A 19,876-nucleotide genomic window follows, 5' to 3' on the forward strand; every position below is an offset into this window, starting at 1 on the left:
TTATTTTTAACAATGTGAGATTTTTCAGAGTAGAAAATCCTTTGCCAAACGTTACATTTTGAACTCCGTCGATCAAAAGACTTTGAAGAGAGGAAAGTTCTTGAAATACTTTATCTGGACAATAATAACTTCTGTTTGCATTTGAATTGTTTGAAACATCTAAATATTGTAAATATTTCAAATTTTGAAACACGCCTGTGTAGTACGTATCATCATCTAATGATAAGAAATTGCTGGATAAATTTAAGCTGATAATATTGTGTACATTAGAAAATGGAACCAATTCGTGATTCCTAAATTTAGAAATTTTATTTTTTGTTAAATCTAGATGTCTCAGCGTTGTCGGTAGATAACCCTCGTCTGGGAGATAGATGATCATGTTAAAGCTTAGATTTACTGACACAACGCCTTCTTGGAAATGTGGAGATTTTGTTAATCCTAAGGCAGAGCAGTCGGCTAAGATTCCTTCATTTGAATCAAAACATTTGCATCTTCGATTTGAAGAGCATCCATAGTTAAAGCTTTTATAATTTTTACTAATATTGAAAGCTAACGATGGTTCAACTAGTGTGGTATCAGAAATGCACAAAACAAACATTGTCCCACAATGCAATGCAATGAAAGGAATAAGGCGACTCCAATACTTCATCTGAAATAAAATAAAAGGATTAATTTAGTACAAGGTAGAACCTTCTTGTCAAACAAAGCTTTGTTCATTAACATTAAATTTTATCAAATACTAGATATTGTTCCTTATGCAACCACACAGCGTCAACAACAAAACAGCCTTGTGCATACGAATGTTGTTATATTTACAATCAGGTTTTTGAAAGATCCTTTACCCTCAACGAAAACTTAGCGATACTATGTATTCATTTATTTTCGTGGGTACCAATTTTTATAGAATAAGAAACAATTTTTTCATGGATACCAGTTTAAAAAAAAAATCTTCGTGGAACATTCAAATTCGTTTTTCTCATTAAACCATGAATAATATTGAATCCACAGTGTCGATTTGAATGCATACGCAATTTGGTTTTTTACTGGTTCATATTTTCATTAAAAAACGTATTCGATACCTCTTTTTAACGATTGGAAATAAACTAAGTGAATTGCATTCGTCAAAAGCGCTTTTCTGGATTTATGTTCATTAAGAACGACAAAAAAATAAATACTTGAAAGCAAAGAATTCCTAAGTATTATGTAACATTAAGAGCTATATGACAAAAGAACCAAAAGGACATAAACCAATAGCCAATTCGTCTTCGGTCATCTTTGACTGTGAGAATTGGAACCTGAGTTTCTTAATCTCATTTCTTAACTTATGGACGAAGAATTTTAAATAAGCATGTTTTATAGATACCTCAGTATCTCCCTTGGGGAAAAGCAGTTTACCAACAGTGGTATCGACATAGAGCTAGTAAATTTTTAAAGGATTTTACTTTTTAAAAGCGTTATGCGTCCGTAAAGTTTAACATCATTTACCTTCACCAGGAACAAAATCATTCAAAAGGAGCTATATAACCAAAAAGGAAAATAAAAACAAAAGAAAGCCAAATATTGTAAGGACCCAATTTGCATGCAAAAATCAAATTAATAACAAAAAGATTGAGATTTTTCAGAATATTTCGTGTTACATTTTCAACTAGAAACATTAATTTTCTTCATATAATTTTTTTATATTAATTTGCTTTTTCTTGGTTTTTATTTTCAATTTGTTCCCTCTCCAAAGATCTGATGGAAAAGAACGTGATGTTTCTATTCTAAATGAAATTTTATTTTATGTTGCCGAATACTTTTACAAACAGGGCTTAAACGTTATAAATGAAAACAGCGCTCTATAAATTTCTTCCGAATGGCTTTTCTAGATCAACCTTTATCAGGAACGATCTAACCTTAACATTTGAAAGCCAATGAATGATTAAATTCATAGTTTTAAAAGTTATAAACTTTAAGAAATCTTTAGGAACTATATATATTATGACCAAAACCGACATCCAAAGAAGAACCAAATCCATAAATGTCAACTTTGTCAAACAAAGTTGAAAACAAATATTTGGTTATTTTATTTTTACACTGTCTTTATAAATATTTAGTTATCGACTTCTCCAAGTTCCGATTCTACCATACTCTGCAATAAAGCGCAATCCGATTTTCCAATATGTGTATTATGTGCTAGGTTTTCATGGTAGATCTAAAGATTACGAAGCTATCCTAAGACATGTCATAAGACATATCTTAGGACATGTCTTATGATCCTCTTATGACTATCCTAGGACATATCTCAGACCTCGTCTTGACGCTGTCAGGATCATCTTAGCTAAGACATCCTAAACTTGTCGCAAGTTCTTTAAATTTTCAAATATAAATATGGTCTACGGAAAAAAATCATGTAAATGTAGTATGTCTTACCATAAATTATTCTAAACGACTATTGATTAATATAATGACATAATTTGCAAAATAAATATAAAAAATAAAAGTAATTTATATATAAATTATCTTTAAACAATACATCAATATAAATATGAAATTTTCAATGCAAAATTAAGAAAAAAGAATATAAAATTATGACATTGTTTTGGTACAAGTGAGTTGAATTCAATTTCGACTTTATTGGTTATAAAAGGTTAAGAGATAAAATCGTGCAATTTTTATATCAATACATCGAATTTTCATTGTTGACAAATCCTGATAATCCGTCAATGTATATATGTTTTAAGCAGGAACAGGAGAATAGATAATTAGATAATAATAAGATATTTTTTTTCAAAATTAATATAAAAATGAGTGTAATTTATATAAATAAACGTATAACTATCCTAAGACCATCATAAGACACCTCTCGCGTTGTCCTAACTTTATGACCAACTTTAAGAGATGTCCTAATTTAGGACCGCTTTGTGAAACCCACATAGGACTAAGATATGTCGTAAGACCATCCTAAGACATGTCTTAGTCCAAAGACAGCTTCGTGAAACTGGGCCCTGGCTTACCTTAATATTCCAGCCCTGAATTCAAAGTCCCTTAATCTCACTGTTTTATTCAATTTTCATTTTAGAATCGACCTTCTATTTCAATTCATTTCAAATTTTAACGAATTTAGCTATTTCAGCATATATATGTTGATGATTGAATGATATTTAAACTGCTTTGAAGTTTATATAAGATGTTTAACACGATCATAATAAGTTAATTACAATAGTCAATTGTTAAAAATTGTTATCTTCTTTGCATAATCTAAGTTATTATACCGATACTATATAATAGAACACTGACGGGTTAAGAAATACAAAAGATAGCATTTAAAGAATTTTACAAAGACATATATCATATATAATAAAATTAGTATATTTCACGCTTACAATCTTGCATTCAAATACAAATGTGTTACAGAATTAAAATATTACTTTCAGTAAATCATTTCAACATACTGCTAGGCTTGTCGACTGTGTGTTGCTTTTTTACACGCACAACTACATATCTGTAAATACGAATGACTGTATTAGTTGCATATAATTAGGACCGTTTGGTTTTTTTTTCCGTAATTGCAAGTAATCGTACTAAACTAAAGAATTGAAAGAGTTAGATGCTTTGCATAGGCGATTGGAAAAGAAAGGCGGAAAATATTAAAAGGTTTTTTAAAATCCCATTTCGACAACAAAATGGAATTGATTTAGATTTGCTTATCTCCCATTTAACAGAAAAGTCTTGAATTATGCCCATCACAATTCCAATCTAATTTAGATCTCTGATTTCGTTATTCTACATATGTAGTAATATGAAATCAGAGATCTATTTTTTATGTGATTGGTTCCAACTTCTATATTAAACATGTTTGAATGGTTTTACACTAGTAATGTTGGGGCCCTTCATAGCTTGTTGTTCGGTGTGAGCCAAGGCTCCGTGTTGAAGGCCGTACATTGACCTATAATGGTTTACTTTTATAAATTGTTATTTGGATGAAGAGTTGTTTCATTGTCATGATCCACATCTTTTTTTCTGTCGTTAGTTGGTCTCTTTCATGTTTGTTTTCGATTATTGTTATGTCACAAGTCTTCCTGTTGCTTGTTCGTTTGAATTCGTTCACATTTGTCATGGTAGAGTCATTCGATAACTTACTTTTCGGTGTTGGTTTTGTACATCGTTGAAGGCCGAATGGTAACCTATATTTGCTTAAGCCCGCTTCAATTGGAAACTTTTTGGCATATGCTTTGTTTGAAATCAAACCACACCTCCTTATAATATACTAATAGGTAAATTAACAGTCAACTCGTCAAAAAATACAAAAATTTTAGAGATTGAGAATATCAGTACTCTTCAATTTAATATAAAAAAAGAAGATGTGGTATGATTGCCATTGAGACAACTGTCCACAGGAACCAAAATGACACATACATTAACAACTATAAGTCACCGTACGGCCTTCAACAATGAGCAAAGCCCATACCGTAAAGTCAGCTATAAAAGGTCCCGATATGACAATGTAAAACAATTCAAACAAGAAAACTAATGGCCTTATTTATATAAAAAAAATAAACGAAAAACAAATATGTAACACATAAACAAACGACAACCACTGGATTACAGGCTGGGACAGGCACACACATAAATAATGTGGCGGGGTTAAACATGTTAAGCATTTAATTTTACTTTCTAGTACGTAGTTTTAAATTCCAAATACACGAATCACAACTGTACGATCGTGTTGTATCGTATCCATGATAAAGATCTGCCCTTGTCGCGAAGTCGATCTATATCTGACACGAAGGTAATAGAGAAATGGCTTATTAATTAAAGAATTTTTGGTTGGTATGGCAAATATTTTAAAATTTAATGTTACTGTTGATTAATTGGCTGTTTTAATAGAGTTCAAAAGAACAAAATTAATGATAGCTTTTATAATTTAACAACAAATCTTCACATGAATCAAGCACGAAAGATATACTGTAACCCAATAAATGACAATAAAAACAAGTATATGTGATGATCTATCAACGGATCTAAATTTTAAAGGTGTAATACTACCATTGATTTTCCCATATTAGTCTTTGTTAAATTGGCACTTTTAAAAAAATTGTACAGTATTTACCTTTATTTCAACCAAAGAAATACTTTGCATGTAAAAAGTTTAATCCTTTTCAGTGCTACAGTAAAAATTTCACACTACATTTCATTGCATATTAGAAAGTAACAATCACAAGATGTAAGCAACCCGATTTTTACACTGTTATTTACTGGTTACCTGCTTTGGTAACTATGTAACCTTAACTTTCCAAAATATTTTATAAGACCATCAAATCAAAAAGGAATGATGCTTTCAGACACCCAACATACATGTTTATGACTCAGAAAAATTTAAGTGCACTGAAATGCAGGGTTAATTTTCTACAACTGTCAAATTCAAGGGAATATTTTTTTAGACCTACTTTCGTATACAACCGGATGTGACGTACCATGATTTGGTGGTATTACACCTAAACGGTATCATCAATCGCGTTGTAGAATGAATTAATAAAATTGAATTTTCAAGATTTAAGTTATACGGTAATATTAGTTAAAATTTCATTGATAAAATATTGTTTGTCTTGTGTTATCAAATACACATTACTCATGGTCATGCCCCATTTTATGTGTCATATTTTAACATTCTATATAAAAATAAGGAGATTTCCATGAATACTATTAATTCGCAAAATGTGTAATCATAACTATTTATATTCTTGACCTTGTCCCTTGTATATGACCACCAGAAACAGGTGTCAGTATTTCATGACAAATTATACCTTTATCTTATCTACATTTTAGTGTACTAATTTTAATTTAATTTGAATTTGATAGCCATGAAGTTGTGTATTGTTTTGTTTGCTTTATTTGGTAAGTGTAATAATTTCTTTACTATCTATGTACATATATAAATAATAATCCCTATAAAAGGTCTAAATGTTCCTCCAAATGTTGCTTGTTTATTCAATTTATTTTTTTGCTTTCGTCTGAGATGACGCTACATTAGATCTTTATAAAGGAGGGACAAAAGATACCAAAGGGACAGTAAATCTCATTGATCTAAGATAAACTGACAACGCCATGGCTAAAAAAGAAAAAAGACAAACAGACAAATAATACTACACGAGACACAATATAAAAAACTAAAAACTAAGCAACACGAACCCCACCAAAAACTGGGGGTGATCTCAGGTGCTCCAGAGTAGGCAGATACTGCTCCACATGTGGCACCCGTCGTATTACTCATGTTATCACCAATCCGGTAAATAGTCTTTATTCGGTAGGTCACAGTTGTGAAATGGAAACGGGATTGTAGTTACGACAACGGGAACACATCCCTTTTCCATTGAACGCTAATCCTATTTATTAGAAAATAATTGTTCCATGTCCAGAAATTTAACAGCCATCATTTGAATTAAATTAGAAACTTCATTACTGTACTATTTTGTTTGTCGTTCCTTCAAATTGTTGAATTTATTTAGGATCATTTAGTATATTTCAAATTACAGAAAAGCGATGTCTCTCTTATTTGGAGTACTAAGGATATTTCTATTATCCAATGCATAAAATTACAATAGCCGTATTTGGGGAGAGGGAGTATGTGGTTTTGCTGTTTTATGCCCAACATCTACCCATGTTTATGCTTAGTCTGGTTTGTTTAACTAAAAGTGAACTGTGATACATTTTACACTTAATAAAGTGTTCTTTCTGAGTAAAAGGAGTTTAATGAGAAAAAAACATGTCAAGTAAATTCGTTATACGGCCGTTACTGATCTTTTCGGATACATAGAGGCTTAATGCAATCATAGGGTATTCGAAGGCCTGCGGTCTTATTATGAATCTGCATGGGGGTTAGTATGATACTTATTGAAAATTCATTTTTAATTATCGTATCAAATTTAATTCTCAACCTTTATAACTAGTTTCTACCTTGATATCATTTTTGATGTAAAAGAAATATCAAAGAAAACAAAAAGAATTTTGCATGGCGATATGATATGAACTCATCAAAAGTACAAGGGTTGACATTTTGTAAGCGAAGTGAAAGTTCAAAGGGTCAAATTAAGAAGATGAAGAGCATTTCGGACCCGTAATTTATGAAAAAAAGTAGTCAAATACAGCAAATGTTATCTTTTCCCAAAACAGATTAAAAAAAGAAAAGATCAAATCATAGTAATCACTTTACATGATTTTTTTCGAAGGAAATTGTTATCAATAATTAAGTTGTCTTTTTATAATTTGATCTACCACGTGAAAAATCGTATTGTCCAGTCAACAGATAGAGTGGAGTAGTGCTTTCTACTATAACGAATATCTGTTATGTTTCTTTATACAGCAGCGATTTATCAAATTAATATTCAATACACGTATTTGCCACTTCTAGTTTACCAATCTCCATGTAGATGTCAAATGATAAAATGAAAAATAGTATAAAAATAATATATTGTTTCTTACTTTTCTAGCTGTTGGGTTGTCTGTTGATACAAGCTGCCTGAGAGCATGTCCTATGATTTATATGCCAGTATGTGGCAGTAATGGAAAGACATATTCAAACAAATGTGTGATGGGAGCAGCATCTTGTGAGTAAGTACAAGTAGAAGAAAAACACCGTTGGAAGTGCTTAACCTGGTGAAAGACCAAAATTATACCACTACATACTTTTCCACACGGTCAACGGGTACGATTAGAATAAAGGGTCTCCCTGGTGTACCCAGAAACTATATTTTTTTTTTTGCTTGCTAATTGACCATGAAATATAAATAATCATAATGTACACAGTCAATTACTCATCTGTACAAGATTGACAGAATGTCTGTTAGTATTCGCTTCCAAAAATGGTTAAAAATGTTTGATAAATCGGTCAAATGATTTATTTTCGAAGAGGTTTTATTTTCAGTTTTCTGGAACAAAGACGTACTCAAGCTGTGTTTTATGTTGTCAATTGATAGATAATCGCGAAAATAGCTGTAATAAACCCCTTGCAAAATCTTTTAATTTCATATCGTACTGGTATATCTTACGTTCCAAAATTTAATAAAACGAGAACACAGAGAAGTTTATTCTAAAATCAGTGTGCAGCGTACCAATAAGACACAAGAGATTCACAAACACAAACAATGACTTGTGTGACAAAAATGCATACTCAAAGTTAGGAGCCTGTAGTTCAGTGGTTGGTTGTCTTAAGTTCATGTCTGTCATATTTGTATTTCGTAAATTGGTTTGCGATACATTTGGTTAATTTTCTCAATTGAATTGTTTCATATTTTCATGTCGAGGCCTTTTAAAGCTGACTATACGGTATGGATTTTTCTCAATGTTAAATGCCGTAATGCTCCCTATAATTGGTAACATAAACTTTGGTGGATAATTGTGGATAGTTATCTAATTGGCAATCATACCACATCTCCTTATCTTAATATACTGTATAATCAATTCCATGAAAATATGTTCATTATACGAAGAGTAAACTCCTGAGGAATTGTGGTACATTTTAAATTGAAACTACAGATGCTCTTCAACCTATGAATGAAACCGATATAACATAAGACAGAAAAAAATATCTAGAAATTATAAAGAAGGGTCTTGATGGGGGTCTTTTTGTACAAAAACGTTGTCTTTTGCTGTTGACATTTTTATTTGATTAAGTAAAGCATTTAAAACTTGAATTCGTTTCTATATACTTCAAAGAGGGACGAAAGATACCAAAGGGACAGTCAAACTCATAAATCTAAAACAAACTGACAACGCCATGGCTAAAAATAAAAAAGACAAACAGAAAAACAATAGTACACACGACACAACATAGAAAACTAAAGAATAAACAACACGAACCCCATCAAAAACTAGGGGTGATCTCAAGTGCTCCGGAAGCGTAATTGTTTAGGCCATTTGTCTCTTTTCTTTATTTTCATCACATTATTCCCTATTCTTTTTTTATTTTCATTTGTAAATTTTCTATATTATGTTAACCTATCCAGACCCTCATAAATAACATCGTTTAAAAACATAATGATTAGAACTTATATTAATTTTTATAATGTGGAACTCACCGACTTCATTAATACAATTTTAGGTTTAATTATAGAATATAATGAGGGTGTTTTTTTTCAGGCTGAAAACAGAGTTGACTATAGTAAACAACGGTCCATGTGTTGTTGCCACGACACCTGCTCGTAAGTAAATTCTATTAATAATTGTCAGTACATACCTAAACGGAGCTTTTAATCATACCACTTTTAAACATGGCAATATTGTTACATACTTTAACATTGCATGAAAAAATGCCTGTACCAAGTTAGGAATGTCACAGTTGTTATCCATGCATTCATCTTCGCTAGCCAAGGGTTACGATCCACTTCCCTCCTCTCCACCCTTAGCAGATAAGGCCAACATTTAGGATAACAATGTTGCGCCTTCTATCGGTAGATTACAGTCACGCGTATTCTGGATACATTATTCTTGACCAATGGTAGCACTTGAACTCTTCAATTTTGAGGTAAAACACTGTAGAGTCTAAATTCTACACACTTGGAAAAGCAGGAAACGAAAATGTACGTTGACATTCATGCATGTGTGCAAGAAAAATACATAGGAATTTCTATTAATCGATATAAAACATTCAAATTGTCACCAAATATAGTCGTATGTTTAGGGATCATTACCTTGTGTCGCCGCAATTCTATCTCAATTCACCAAGGGTGGAGAGGAGTGAAGTGGATCGTAACCCTTGGCTGGCGAAGATGCCGTGCATTCGTTTAATGTGTTTTTGAGCTTTTGATTTTGAGATTTGATTAGGGTCTTTCTTTTTTTTTTATTTTCCTCGGAGTTCAGTATTGTTTTCATTTTACTTTTTACATACTATAATATTGCATTTGAAAATGCATGTTCTTTGAAAAATCAATTGGCAATGTTATGAATTTCAACTTTTATTAACACTCTAGACAGTTTACACTGTAACAAGAGGCAGACAAATAATACAAGTAATAGTTTACAATGGTGAACAAGATAGAAAGAAATATACATACATAGTTCATCATACCTAAATCTCTGTACACAAGTATACACATACATAACACGTGATAATCATTCAACGCTAAAATAATGGGATATGAGATCGCCAGTCGATTACATGTAAGTGATAATATATTAGAATCATAGGTATTTCATAAGTTTTTTGATAAAAATAGACAAATTATTTAAGACTTTTACATTACATAGAGGCATCAAACCTTTCATTTTAGATTCTGAAGGGTTAACAATATAGTAATTTGGGATATATGCACATCTTAATTTTTTAACCTCGTCATTTTGACATACAAATAAGTAATGAAACTGATTTCCAATACAATTATTTTTGCACAAAGTACATAGTCTTTCCTCTTTTGGAATATTATGCCATCGACCAGTTTCTAGTGGAATTCTGATATTTGAGCATCTAAGTTTGGTAATATATATTCTATTTTCTTTTTTTAATTTAACCAAATAATTTTCTAAGCAAAAAACGTGTTTAAACAGTAAATAATATCCACCTCTAGAAGAGTTTTCAGCATCACTAAACCACTTTTGAATTGGAATTAAGTTAGATCGACGACATTTTATTATTAAAACGTTGAAAACATGAAGAGCTTACATAATAATTTATATTTCAAGAATATTTGAATTAATTTTGTCGTAACATTTGTTTTGTTGAAGCAACCCAAGCTCCAAAGGTAGACACACAATGCCTCCGAATCTGCCCATACATTTATTTTCCTATCTGCGGAAGTGATGGGAAAACATATGGCAATACTTGTGAAATGGAAGCCTCTGCTTGCATGTAAGTATACTAGTAATTTCTTAACATAAAAACATCAATTTTATGACGCAGTATTATTTACGATGATAAAACATTATTCCTTTGGCTGGTATGTCTGCAATTGTAAAAAAGAAGATATTGGGTATAATTCATTAAGACGGTAAACCAACAGCACATAAAACAAAGAGTTTTGTATATTCAAAGCTCATACTTGAAAGTCTGTTTTTTCAAAATATATTTTTAAAACTCCACAGTAGTAATCCAAAATAACTTTCATTAAATTAAACCATTGTTGTGATGTCAACTTATTCATTTACCGTGAATTCTTTTTCTAGAATCAACGCTTCCTAAATCCGTCGGTGAAATGGACTCACCAAATTATATTCCATTGTGTTTTTTGTGTGTCTAATTTCAATATGTTTGAATTGGCCAATTTACTGATTTCTGTTCACTAATAGAATTATTTTAAAAACTTACCTTTATTTTTTGTAATTTCTATATGCCTGCACTGGGAATCGAACCCGTCCATGAATTCTCTTTAAGTGTCACTAACATCATCATATCGACGAAACCTCTCGGCTACCAATTGGTTACGATTTAATTGTCTAACTTATATATATAAATGAATATTTGATATACATCGGTACAACGGACACACATGGATTGTACATTTATATATACAATAATATGCAATCGTAGTGTATCAGTTGGTATCCGCGAGGTTTCATGGTTACAAAAATGTATGCTTAATGAGTTAGAACTTGGCGGTTTAGGTTCGAATCCTTGTATTATTATTTTTTGTTGCCTCTATTCTCTAGTTTTCCTGTTTTGTTTCTTGTTTTTTTAAGTTATTGTGGATATTTTGTTTAATAAAAGCGAGTTTCTCCGATCATTGTTAGCTATTCCACATGTTTCAAATGAAAATGTTTACATTATAGGTGTTCATTGTTGTTTTAGAAATCAATATAGTATAATTTCATCTGTTTATTCGCAAATTCCTATGCTAGAAAATCGTGATATGCCTAGAATAAGAATTCTTGTAAGAAATTTCGGACACATGCTTTAAATATATGCTATATATATATATGTTTTTGTCAAGTTGTTGTCCCCGGCTTTGACATATTCCCCATTTTCATTCTCAATCTTTTGAGAAATAAGATAGAATATGTCTCATTTTGTCAAAAATGTTCAGATGCCTGATAAATGAAAATCTTTCAGGGCAGACGTGGTGTGTTCAACATGTATTTGTATTGTTTTAACCATTTAATTGTAATATATAATTTAATGTAATGCATCGTTTGTCACGATAACATGGTTATTTAAACTCACTTACAATACCTTCTAATTAAGAATAGGCTTTAATTTTGAATAGATATTATCACAATAGTTTAAGTTATAGATACAATGGATAAGCGTTGATTCATGAAAAACAAACCATTCGCCCTGCGGGCTCATGGCTTCTTTTTCAAACATTAACGCTTATCCATTGTATCTATATCACAGAACTACGAGTGATTGACCATCAGAATTTCGATTCATAAATACAAGGCTTACTTATCTTAATTCTAGTTATTCAGAGAAAAATAAATTTGGTAGTCGTTTACTGGCCTCAAAAGTTATGAAACCTTTTTAAATGGTGCCATAGTTTCAGCATTTACCATGATATGCCTTATATGTTTTTCATTGCAGGGCAAAGACTACATTGACAATGGTAAAACAAGGTCCATGCCAATAAACAATTTACTGATGAAGATCTTCCAATGTTTTAATGTTGTTAGAAAATCAATTTAAAACTATTAAATGCTTGTGTATTTATTGAAAAATAGGAAATTCATTAATTCATTTGCTTTACACACTCCTGTCACACACTTATCAGAACAAGAAGCAAAGTTACAGATTTTGTAGTGTTGTGATTGATCACAAAGTACATGTAACAGTGTGACTTTGAATACAAATGAAAAGCCAAAAATCTTGATTTTTTTTTAAAGAAATAGCGCTTTTCTAGAAGAACTTAAAATGAAACATTCTTAGACAAATTAAAGTAAATAAACGCAAACGTTTAGTATAGAATTGCAACTACCAGTATTTAAAAGCAGTATAATCACACTTAAAAGAAATCGTCACACGAAGAAAAATATAATAAGCTTATAATAGAAGGTCATTTTCAATGCTCAATCATCTAATCTAATCAGCAGGATCATAGACAGCAAAATACGACACCAGTGAATTAAATGCAGCCCCTTGATTGCACGTCTGATCACCATGACCATAGAATGATCAAATATGAATCAATCTTTCAACAAACATTGCGAAAGTTGCCGTAAAATCCTATCCGAATGATATATTTTCGGAAAGTATACGTTTAATAATTTCCTTATGTCTCAAAAATGGTTTTCAAAATAAACAAATATATAGGTTGTACAAAATTATTAGCTTACTGTTGACAACTATAGTTGCTTGATTTTTGTAAATAATATATTTTGATGATCTCTACTATTTTGTTCATCGTGTAGTCGGTATATCGATTATGTTACGTAAATAGAGCAGAGTACTAACTACAAAGTTTGAACAGGGCGCAGCGCCCACCCTTTTTTAGTTGTGTAAACTGTCAAATCAAGTGACCCATTGAGTGCATGGCTTCACTTGACAGCTATGATGTCAAACACAGTGTTTAGCACCAATTACCATACATTTAATTATTTTTCTCGTATCCACTTCCATTAATTGTTCAAAATATTTTCATTATAAACTTAGGTAACATTTTCCTGAAAACTTGGTGGAAATAGTGTGCATGGATAGGGTAAACAATGAGGGTTCCGAAAAACCTCTTTTACAGAGATAAACCGCATTATAAAATAGCAAGATTCGGTATGATTTCAAATCTGACAAATAGAGTCCAAAACGACGTGGTTAAAAGCAACTATATGTCCATACCGGTTAGTCAGCTACGAAAAGATCCAACATGATAAGATGATTCAAATAGCGTAAAGAAAATATAAATAACAGTAACCAACGATAGCCACTAAATAACAGGCTTTTGGCTTCTGAAAGCCGGGACAGGATTATACTAACTTGTTCAATATAAAAAAAATCTCTTGAATGAATAGGAATTAAATTTAAATGTGTGGCAGTATTCAACTGAAGCACAAGTCTACAACATGTTATTTCTCTGATAAATCAATGAAAAAAGACATGGTGAATATTCATATAAAAACAACATATATTTTATAATTTTTATATTTGTTCACAGTATTCGGTTTAATTGTATACGGGAAATGCACACAAAAAAAGAAAGACAAAATTGCCCAATATTTTGGATACTCACATATTATTACGCAGTTACCTCAAAAACAGTTTGGCACAGTATATTTTGAAACAAGAATTCAAATACATATGTCTTTCTTTTTAATGCAGGGTATTGGGTGCAATTTATACGAACAAAAACTGAATGTGTTTCTGCATTCAAATTATGCTAAATAAAAAAGAACACAGCTGAAACAGTTTACTGCAATTCTTTCATAATTCAGAAAATACTATGCAAACCGATGCTTGAAAGTTCTGTACATTTCATCACTATGAAACTACACATATTCCAGATTGCTTCTGCTGCATCTCTGAAACACAAAAAAGGATGAATTATAAAGGTGACCGCTGTTCTCACAATAAGTGTTTTTATTTTTTTTTGCTGAGAATTATCAGTAACTTCCAAATGTATAAATCTACATAGTTATGTACCGGTTACCTGAAACATATTCTTATATAGAACAAAATGTTTAACTAAAAAATTCATCCCAGAAAGCTGTGATTTTAAGATTAGTTAATTTCTTAAGATCACTAACAAGAAACAAGAAATTGTGTATTGTATACGTTTAATGGGACCGAACAAGAGAAAAGACTACACAAAATATCCCTATAAGCTATATAAAAATATTTTACATGTATTTACAAACCTTCCAATCTTTTATCAATAGTAGATAATGTATCATCGTGCTCTGCTTTCATTTTTGTTATCATATTGTCATAGGTTTGTCTAATTTCTGCAATAGTCTGTTCATGCTTTACACTTCCATTATCGATATATTTCTCTAATATTTCAATCCTTTTTTCGAGTTCTGTCTTCTCGTGTTTTAATTTTTCCAATTCATTTTGCATCATATTTGCGTTTGCTCGTGTAAATTTTAATTCTTCACTTTGTTGCGTCAAGGTTAAAGAATCTTTTTGCAACATATTTTTCTCCATTTCTAGTTCGCAAAACTTGGCTTCTTTCAATTCCAACTGAGATTCTCGTTCTTTCATTTCTTTTTCTTTTAAAGCTAATTTGGATCTTTGAATTTCTATTTCATCTGTCTTTTCTTTGATTTCCATTTCTCTATTCCTAATTTCAGTTTCCATTTCAAGAAGCTTTGTTTCTTCTTTAACAATTTTTTCTTCTTTCTGTGCTAGTTCTTCTTTTTTTCCTTGTATTTCATATAATTTTTCTGTCGTTCTTGCATTGATTATTTGTTCTATCGGTATGTCCTTAAATATAACAAAGTATTTGATACTTATCTTATTGTCAAAAATTAAATAGTTTGTGGGATTCTTCATGTATACCAGCAGGAAAGGTTTAAACCTTTTTTTGTTACCGTAACTTTATTATCAAAGGAGTCTGTAGTTCAGTGTTTGTTGTTCGAGGCTGCCTTTCATTAATAGTTTTATCGTTACTTTTCTTAACATAAATAAAATTGGGCAGTTAATCTCCTCATTTAAGTTGTTTTACTGGCTGTATCCCTATTTTGACAATTTAACCTATTGTGTCTGTTTTGTTCACGCACCGTTATGATTATAATGGAGTTTGATGTGACTGTCATATAATGGTAAAGCGCTATAAAACCAGGTTCAATCCATCATTTTCTACATTTGTCTATACAAAGTCAGGAATATGACATTTGTTGTCCATTTGTTTGATTTGTTTTATTACTTGATTTTGTCATTTGATTATGGATTTTCCGTTTTGAATTTTCCTCGGAGTTCAGTATTTTTGTTATTTTACTTTTTACATTAGTATGTCGAAGCTTTTTTTATACGATAATGGAGTGGATATTTATCTGAGCAATATGTATTGCTCATAGTTTTTTTCAATAATTAATAATCTATCTCGAAAATACTTTTTTCCTAAAAAAATATAAAATCTGAAATTAACATTAAAACTTTCATATCGAACAACAACGATATGATTCCAAATAGCAAGCAAAACAGGTTCTGCTATATTCTATTGATTTTCAAAGTGTTTTTATTCACTCTTTCGATTATTACGAAGTAACTCGTTCAATCAAGTTATACAAAAGAGTGGCTTAAGGTAAGGCTTGAATAGTTTTTAAGTCTATCAATGACATTTATATGTTTTTCGTAACTGCATTGTACCAATTACTTACTGTTATAATCACAAAGCAAGATGTTTTGAAATTACCACACACGCAACTATACTCTCCACTGTTAATCATCTTGATATTTTTCATCTTCAATGTGTACTTAAACAAATTTTCCTGGGAAGTTTTTTTGCAATCTGTCTGTTTATCGCAGGAAATTTCTCTGCCATTTTTCAACCATTTGATATTCAAATCTCTATTCAACTTGCAACTTAAATGAAGAGTTTCTCCTTTCACCAACTCTACATCTCTAAGAGCTTTAATTACTTGTAAACCTGAATGTACATTAAATATGTTTTTTTTTAACCACAAAACGTCAGGAAAAGTCGACCATGTCTAATGAAATCGCATAGAAAGAACACAATGTGTTTGTGAATTGCTGTTAAAAGAGTTTGCTGACATACAATGTATCATATAAAAGTCATGGAGGAACGAATTTTAAAACTTCATATTTGGCTAAAAGTATAAAAGATACATCAATTTGTCTGCCACCGAGAGTCGAACTTTAAATATTTAAAGCGCTTGGCTATTTGAGTTTTATAGTTGCACATTAATGTTTGGTGAGGGATTTATCATTTTACACTTATTAAGATTGATAATTGAAAAATTCTAATGAGTGAGAAAAGTTCTTTTAAAAATTGTGTTATATATAAATGGGGCATGCATCATCTGCTTCTTTTTATTCAATATCAGTTGCAAAGGTCGAGAATATGTCAAAACCATCAATAATGATGGTTAATAACTGAATTAAAGATTCAATGTTAAAGCTTAAATCGTAAAGCAGTAGAAGCTGATTGAGTGATAGCTCTATAGCTCTATCTAATATATTCGGAATGATTTTTTTTAAATAACATTGCTGACGTATGTTTGTAATTACATGTTTATATTACTCATGCACAAAACTAGCTTTATGACAAAGAACAAATTATCATACGTAAATTTTCGTGAATTTGAGTCTCATATATATATACCTAAAGAAGCAAAGTGACTTGAAAGACTGTCAATCGTAATTCCTATTGTTTCATAAGAAATATTTAGTCTGTCCTACCTGCTTTAAGTCTACATCTTGTCTTCGCGTAGCAACATTCACATAAATAATCGCCTGCATCCTCTTCCTGTGCATTTAGAATAATCAGCTGATGGACAAGAAAATCTTTTGTTATGTTATATTTCGAGCATGTGGTTAATTCTATTCCATTTTTAAACCATTGAACGGTACGATCATTACTGATTTCACAGGACAAAACAACATCCGTACCTATAGCAAATTCCGAATTTTTCAGTTCTGATGTAAAGTAATAATTCGCTGAAACTCATAAAACAATGGAATTATTAGAGCACTTGTAACGCAAATTAAAATTGTTTTTACGATTCTTTTAGTCGAAAGTTTTTGAAATTCATTCAAATATCGGGTATCATTTTTTTATTACAGATTTTATATACCTCCAAAGATATTTGATTTCAAAACAAACCTCATATCGGTAACAAGACTGACTTTAAATCAAAGTTGTTATCTGATTAAATAGTATTGTGTTAAAATGTATAATTGATGATAAACATATGTACGGAAGTATAACCCTATTCAAATTAGATTCCGATATAACAATAGTTCGGCTATAATTTTTATCTTTTTAAATCGAATATTAAACGTTATATTTTGTGCAATTAGCACCTACTTCAAATTTTTGTTTTGTCATGCTTGTCTTTTTAAAATTTCGATCCTTCGGTTTCTTGTTGATTATGTCTACCACTACTGTAATAAATTCGTTAAACTATTGATTAGTATGTGTTTCTATCAATTTTTCCTTGAATTAAGGAAAATGTGTTGTATTATTGCCCGTCTTTTTTTCCAGATCGAGCCACCCTAGACCCAATTTATCAATCTGTACTTGCAATTAATAACACGATGGTTGAACGAAGATGAGCAGACGACTGTTCGTTGACTTTTCGTCACGTTTCTCTTTGTACATGGTGTGTAGAAAGTAAAATCAAATGGCAAAATCAAAAGCTCAAACGCATCAAACAAATGTCTGTCATAATTTCACTTATGACGTTTTATTTTGTCTCTTTGGTATTTTTTCCTTTATTTTCAAGAATGTAAAAAAACTCTGAAAGTTGAATTATCACAAGGAAAAAAATGGATTTTACTGTAAGATAAAGTTAATATAAGGTTTTTTTCACACTCACACATGAAAAAGGTTGCAAAACTCGTTTTATAAATAATCACTGTTCAGAATTTACTGTTCACCGAACGTCTTACTTCTTCAACAAATATTCATATCAACAGTGCAATTTACTTACGGCGAACAAGATGTGCTATTCCGCCATTTTCAGTTTGATTAAGTACATCAATAAAATCTTCAGATTTATCATTAACTTCTATGTAATAAAATAAATCTCGTATTCCTAGAGCAGGCGACAAACTACATTCAACGCCAAGCTTTTCACTGTCGGTTATTACATTTCTTTTGTGCAACCTAAACACAATTTGATTCAGATTTTTGGACAGCAATTCCACAATAACATCCCTGTTTTCTTTAAAACAGTCTTGTATCCTCCCCATGACAAACGCATTTAGTACATGTATTCCGGAAGTTTTGATGTCTCTAATTTAATAATATCATTCCTTACATCTTTAACCTGTTGACACTTGTTTTGTTAAGTTACTACCAGGGATTCCCCGTAGTAATTAAATGAATTCATTGTATAGATCTACGAATTGAACTGTTTATGTAACAACTCAGTAAATCCTTATTTGCATGACTATAATAAATAACGTCAATCCTGGTCATCTAAGAATCATGTTAGACCAAAAAAATATAAAAACAATTGTTCAACTAAGTGAAATTAAAACAGAGTGATCAGAACTGAATTATGTGCGATGGAGTTCTTATTGTAGATTCGGCTTCGCAAGTTTGTTTTATCAAGCAAAATGGCTGTCTATTTAGTGTATATATGTCATTTTGTGTTTCTTTGATGACGTAGTTGTTTGTTTAATAGTGATTAAGATTATAACACAATGTTGAATGCTGTACCATATTTTCTATTACAATTATACTTACTATGTCTGTTTGTTTTGCTCACACATTGTTGTCTTTATTTAGCGATTGTCATAAAAGTTAGAATAAAATTGAGAATGGAAATGGGGAATGTGCCAAAGAGACAACAACCTGACCATAGAAAAAAACAATAGCAGAAGGTCACCAACAGGTCTTCAATGTAGCGAGAAATTCCCGCACCCGGAGGCATCCTTCAGCTGGCCCCTAAACAAATATATACTAGTTCAGTGATAATGAACGCCATACTAATTTCCAAATTGTACACAAGAAACTAAAATTAAAATAATACAAGATTAACAAAGGACAGAGGCTCCTGACTTGGGACAGGCGCAAAAATGCGGCGGGGTTAAACATGTTTGTGAGATCTCAACCCTCCCCCTATACCTCTAGCCAATGTAGAAAAGTAAACGCATAACAATACGCACATTAAAATTCAGTCCAAGAGATGTCCGAGTCTGATGTCAGAAGATGTAACCAAAGAAAATAAACAAAATGACAATAATACATAAATAACAACAGACTACTAGCAGTTAACTGACATGCCAGCTCAAGACTTCAATTAAACTGACTGAAAGATTATGATTTCATCATATGAACATCAGGCACAA

General features: G+C 31.0%; 2 protein-coding genes across 4 annotated transcripts; one reads left to right on the forward strand and one right to left on the reverse strand.

Annotated features, from left to right (window-relative positions):
• Positions 1-5,751: 5,751 nt before the first annotated feature.
• Positions 5,752-12,624, forward strand: LOC143076094 (thrombin inhibitor rhodniin-like). Its single transcript, XM_076251731.1, has 5 exons — positions 5,752-5,877; positions 7,470-7,590; positions 9,118-9,179; positions 10,699-10,822; positions 12,491-12,624. Exons 1-5 carry the CDS (start codon positions 5,844-5,846, stop codon positions 12,534-12,536), a joined length of 387 nt encoding a protein of 128 aa, XP_076107846.1. The 5' UTR covers positions 5,752-5,843; the 3' UTR covers positions 12,537-12,624.
• A 1,351-nt stretch (positions 12,625-13,975) lies between these two features.
• LOC143076092 (uncharacterized) lies at positions 13,976-18,835 on the reverse strand. 3 transcript variants are annotated; one of them, XM_076251729.1, is made up of 5 exons: positions 18,511-18,834; positions 17,258-17,515; positions 16,216-16,484; positions 14,752-15,319; positions 13,978-14,415 (listed from the first exon to the last, which is right to left on the reverse strand). In XM_076251729.1, the coding sequence occupies exons 1-5, from the start codon at positions 18,770-18,772 to the stop codon at positions 14,375-14,377; spliced, it is 1,398 nt and encodes a 465-aa protein (XP_076107844.1). In that variant the 5' UTR covers positions 18,773-18,834; the 3' UTR covers positions 13,978-14,374. The 3 variants fall into 3 exon arrangements, with proteins under 3 accessions (XP_076107845.1, XP_076107844.1, XP_076107843.1); XM_076251728.1 differs by having other exon boundaries at positions 13,979-14,415; positions 17,258-17,521; positions 18,511-18,831; XM_076251730.1 differs by lacking the exon at positions 16,216-16,484 and having other exon boundaries at positions 13,976-14,415; positions 17,258-17,521; positions 18,511-18,835.
• Between the last annotated feature and the right edge of the window lie 1,041 nt (positions 18,836-19,876).

Source organism: Mytilus galloprovincialis, chromosome 5, assembly GCF_965363235.1.
Source record: "Mytilus galloprovincialis chromosome 5, xbMytGall1.hap1.1, whole genome shotgun sequence".
NCBI classification, from domain to species: Eukaryota; Metazoa; Mollusca; class Bivalvia; order Mytilida; family Mytilidae; genus Mytilus; species Mytilus galloprovincialis.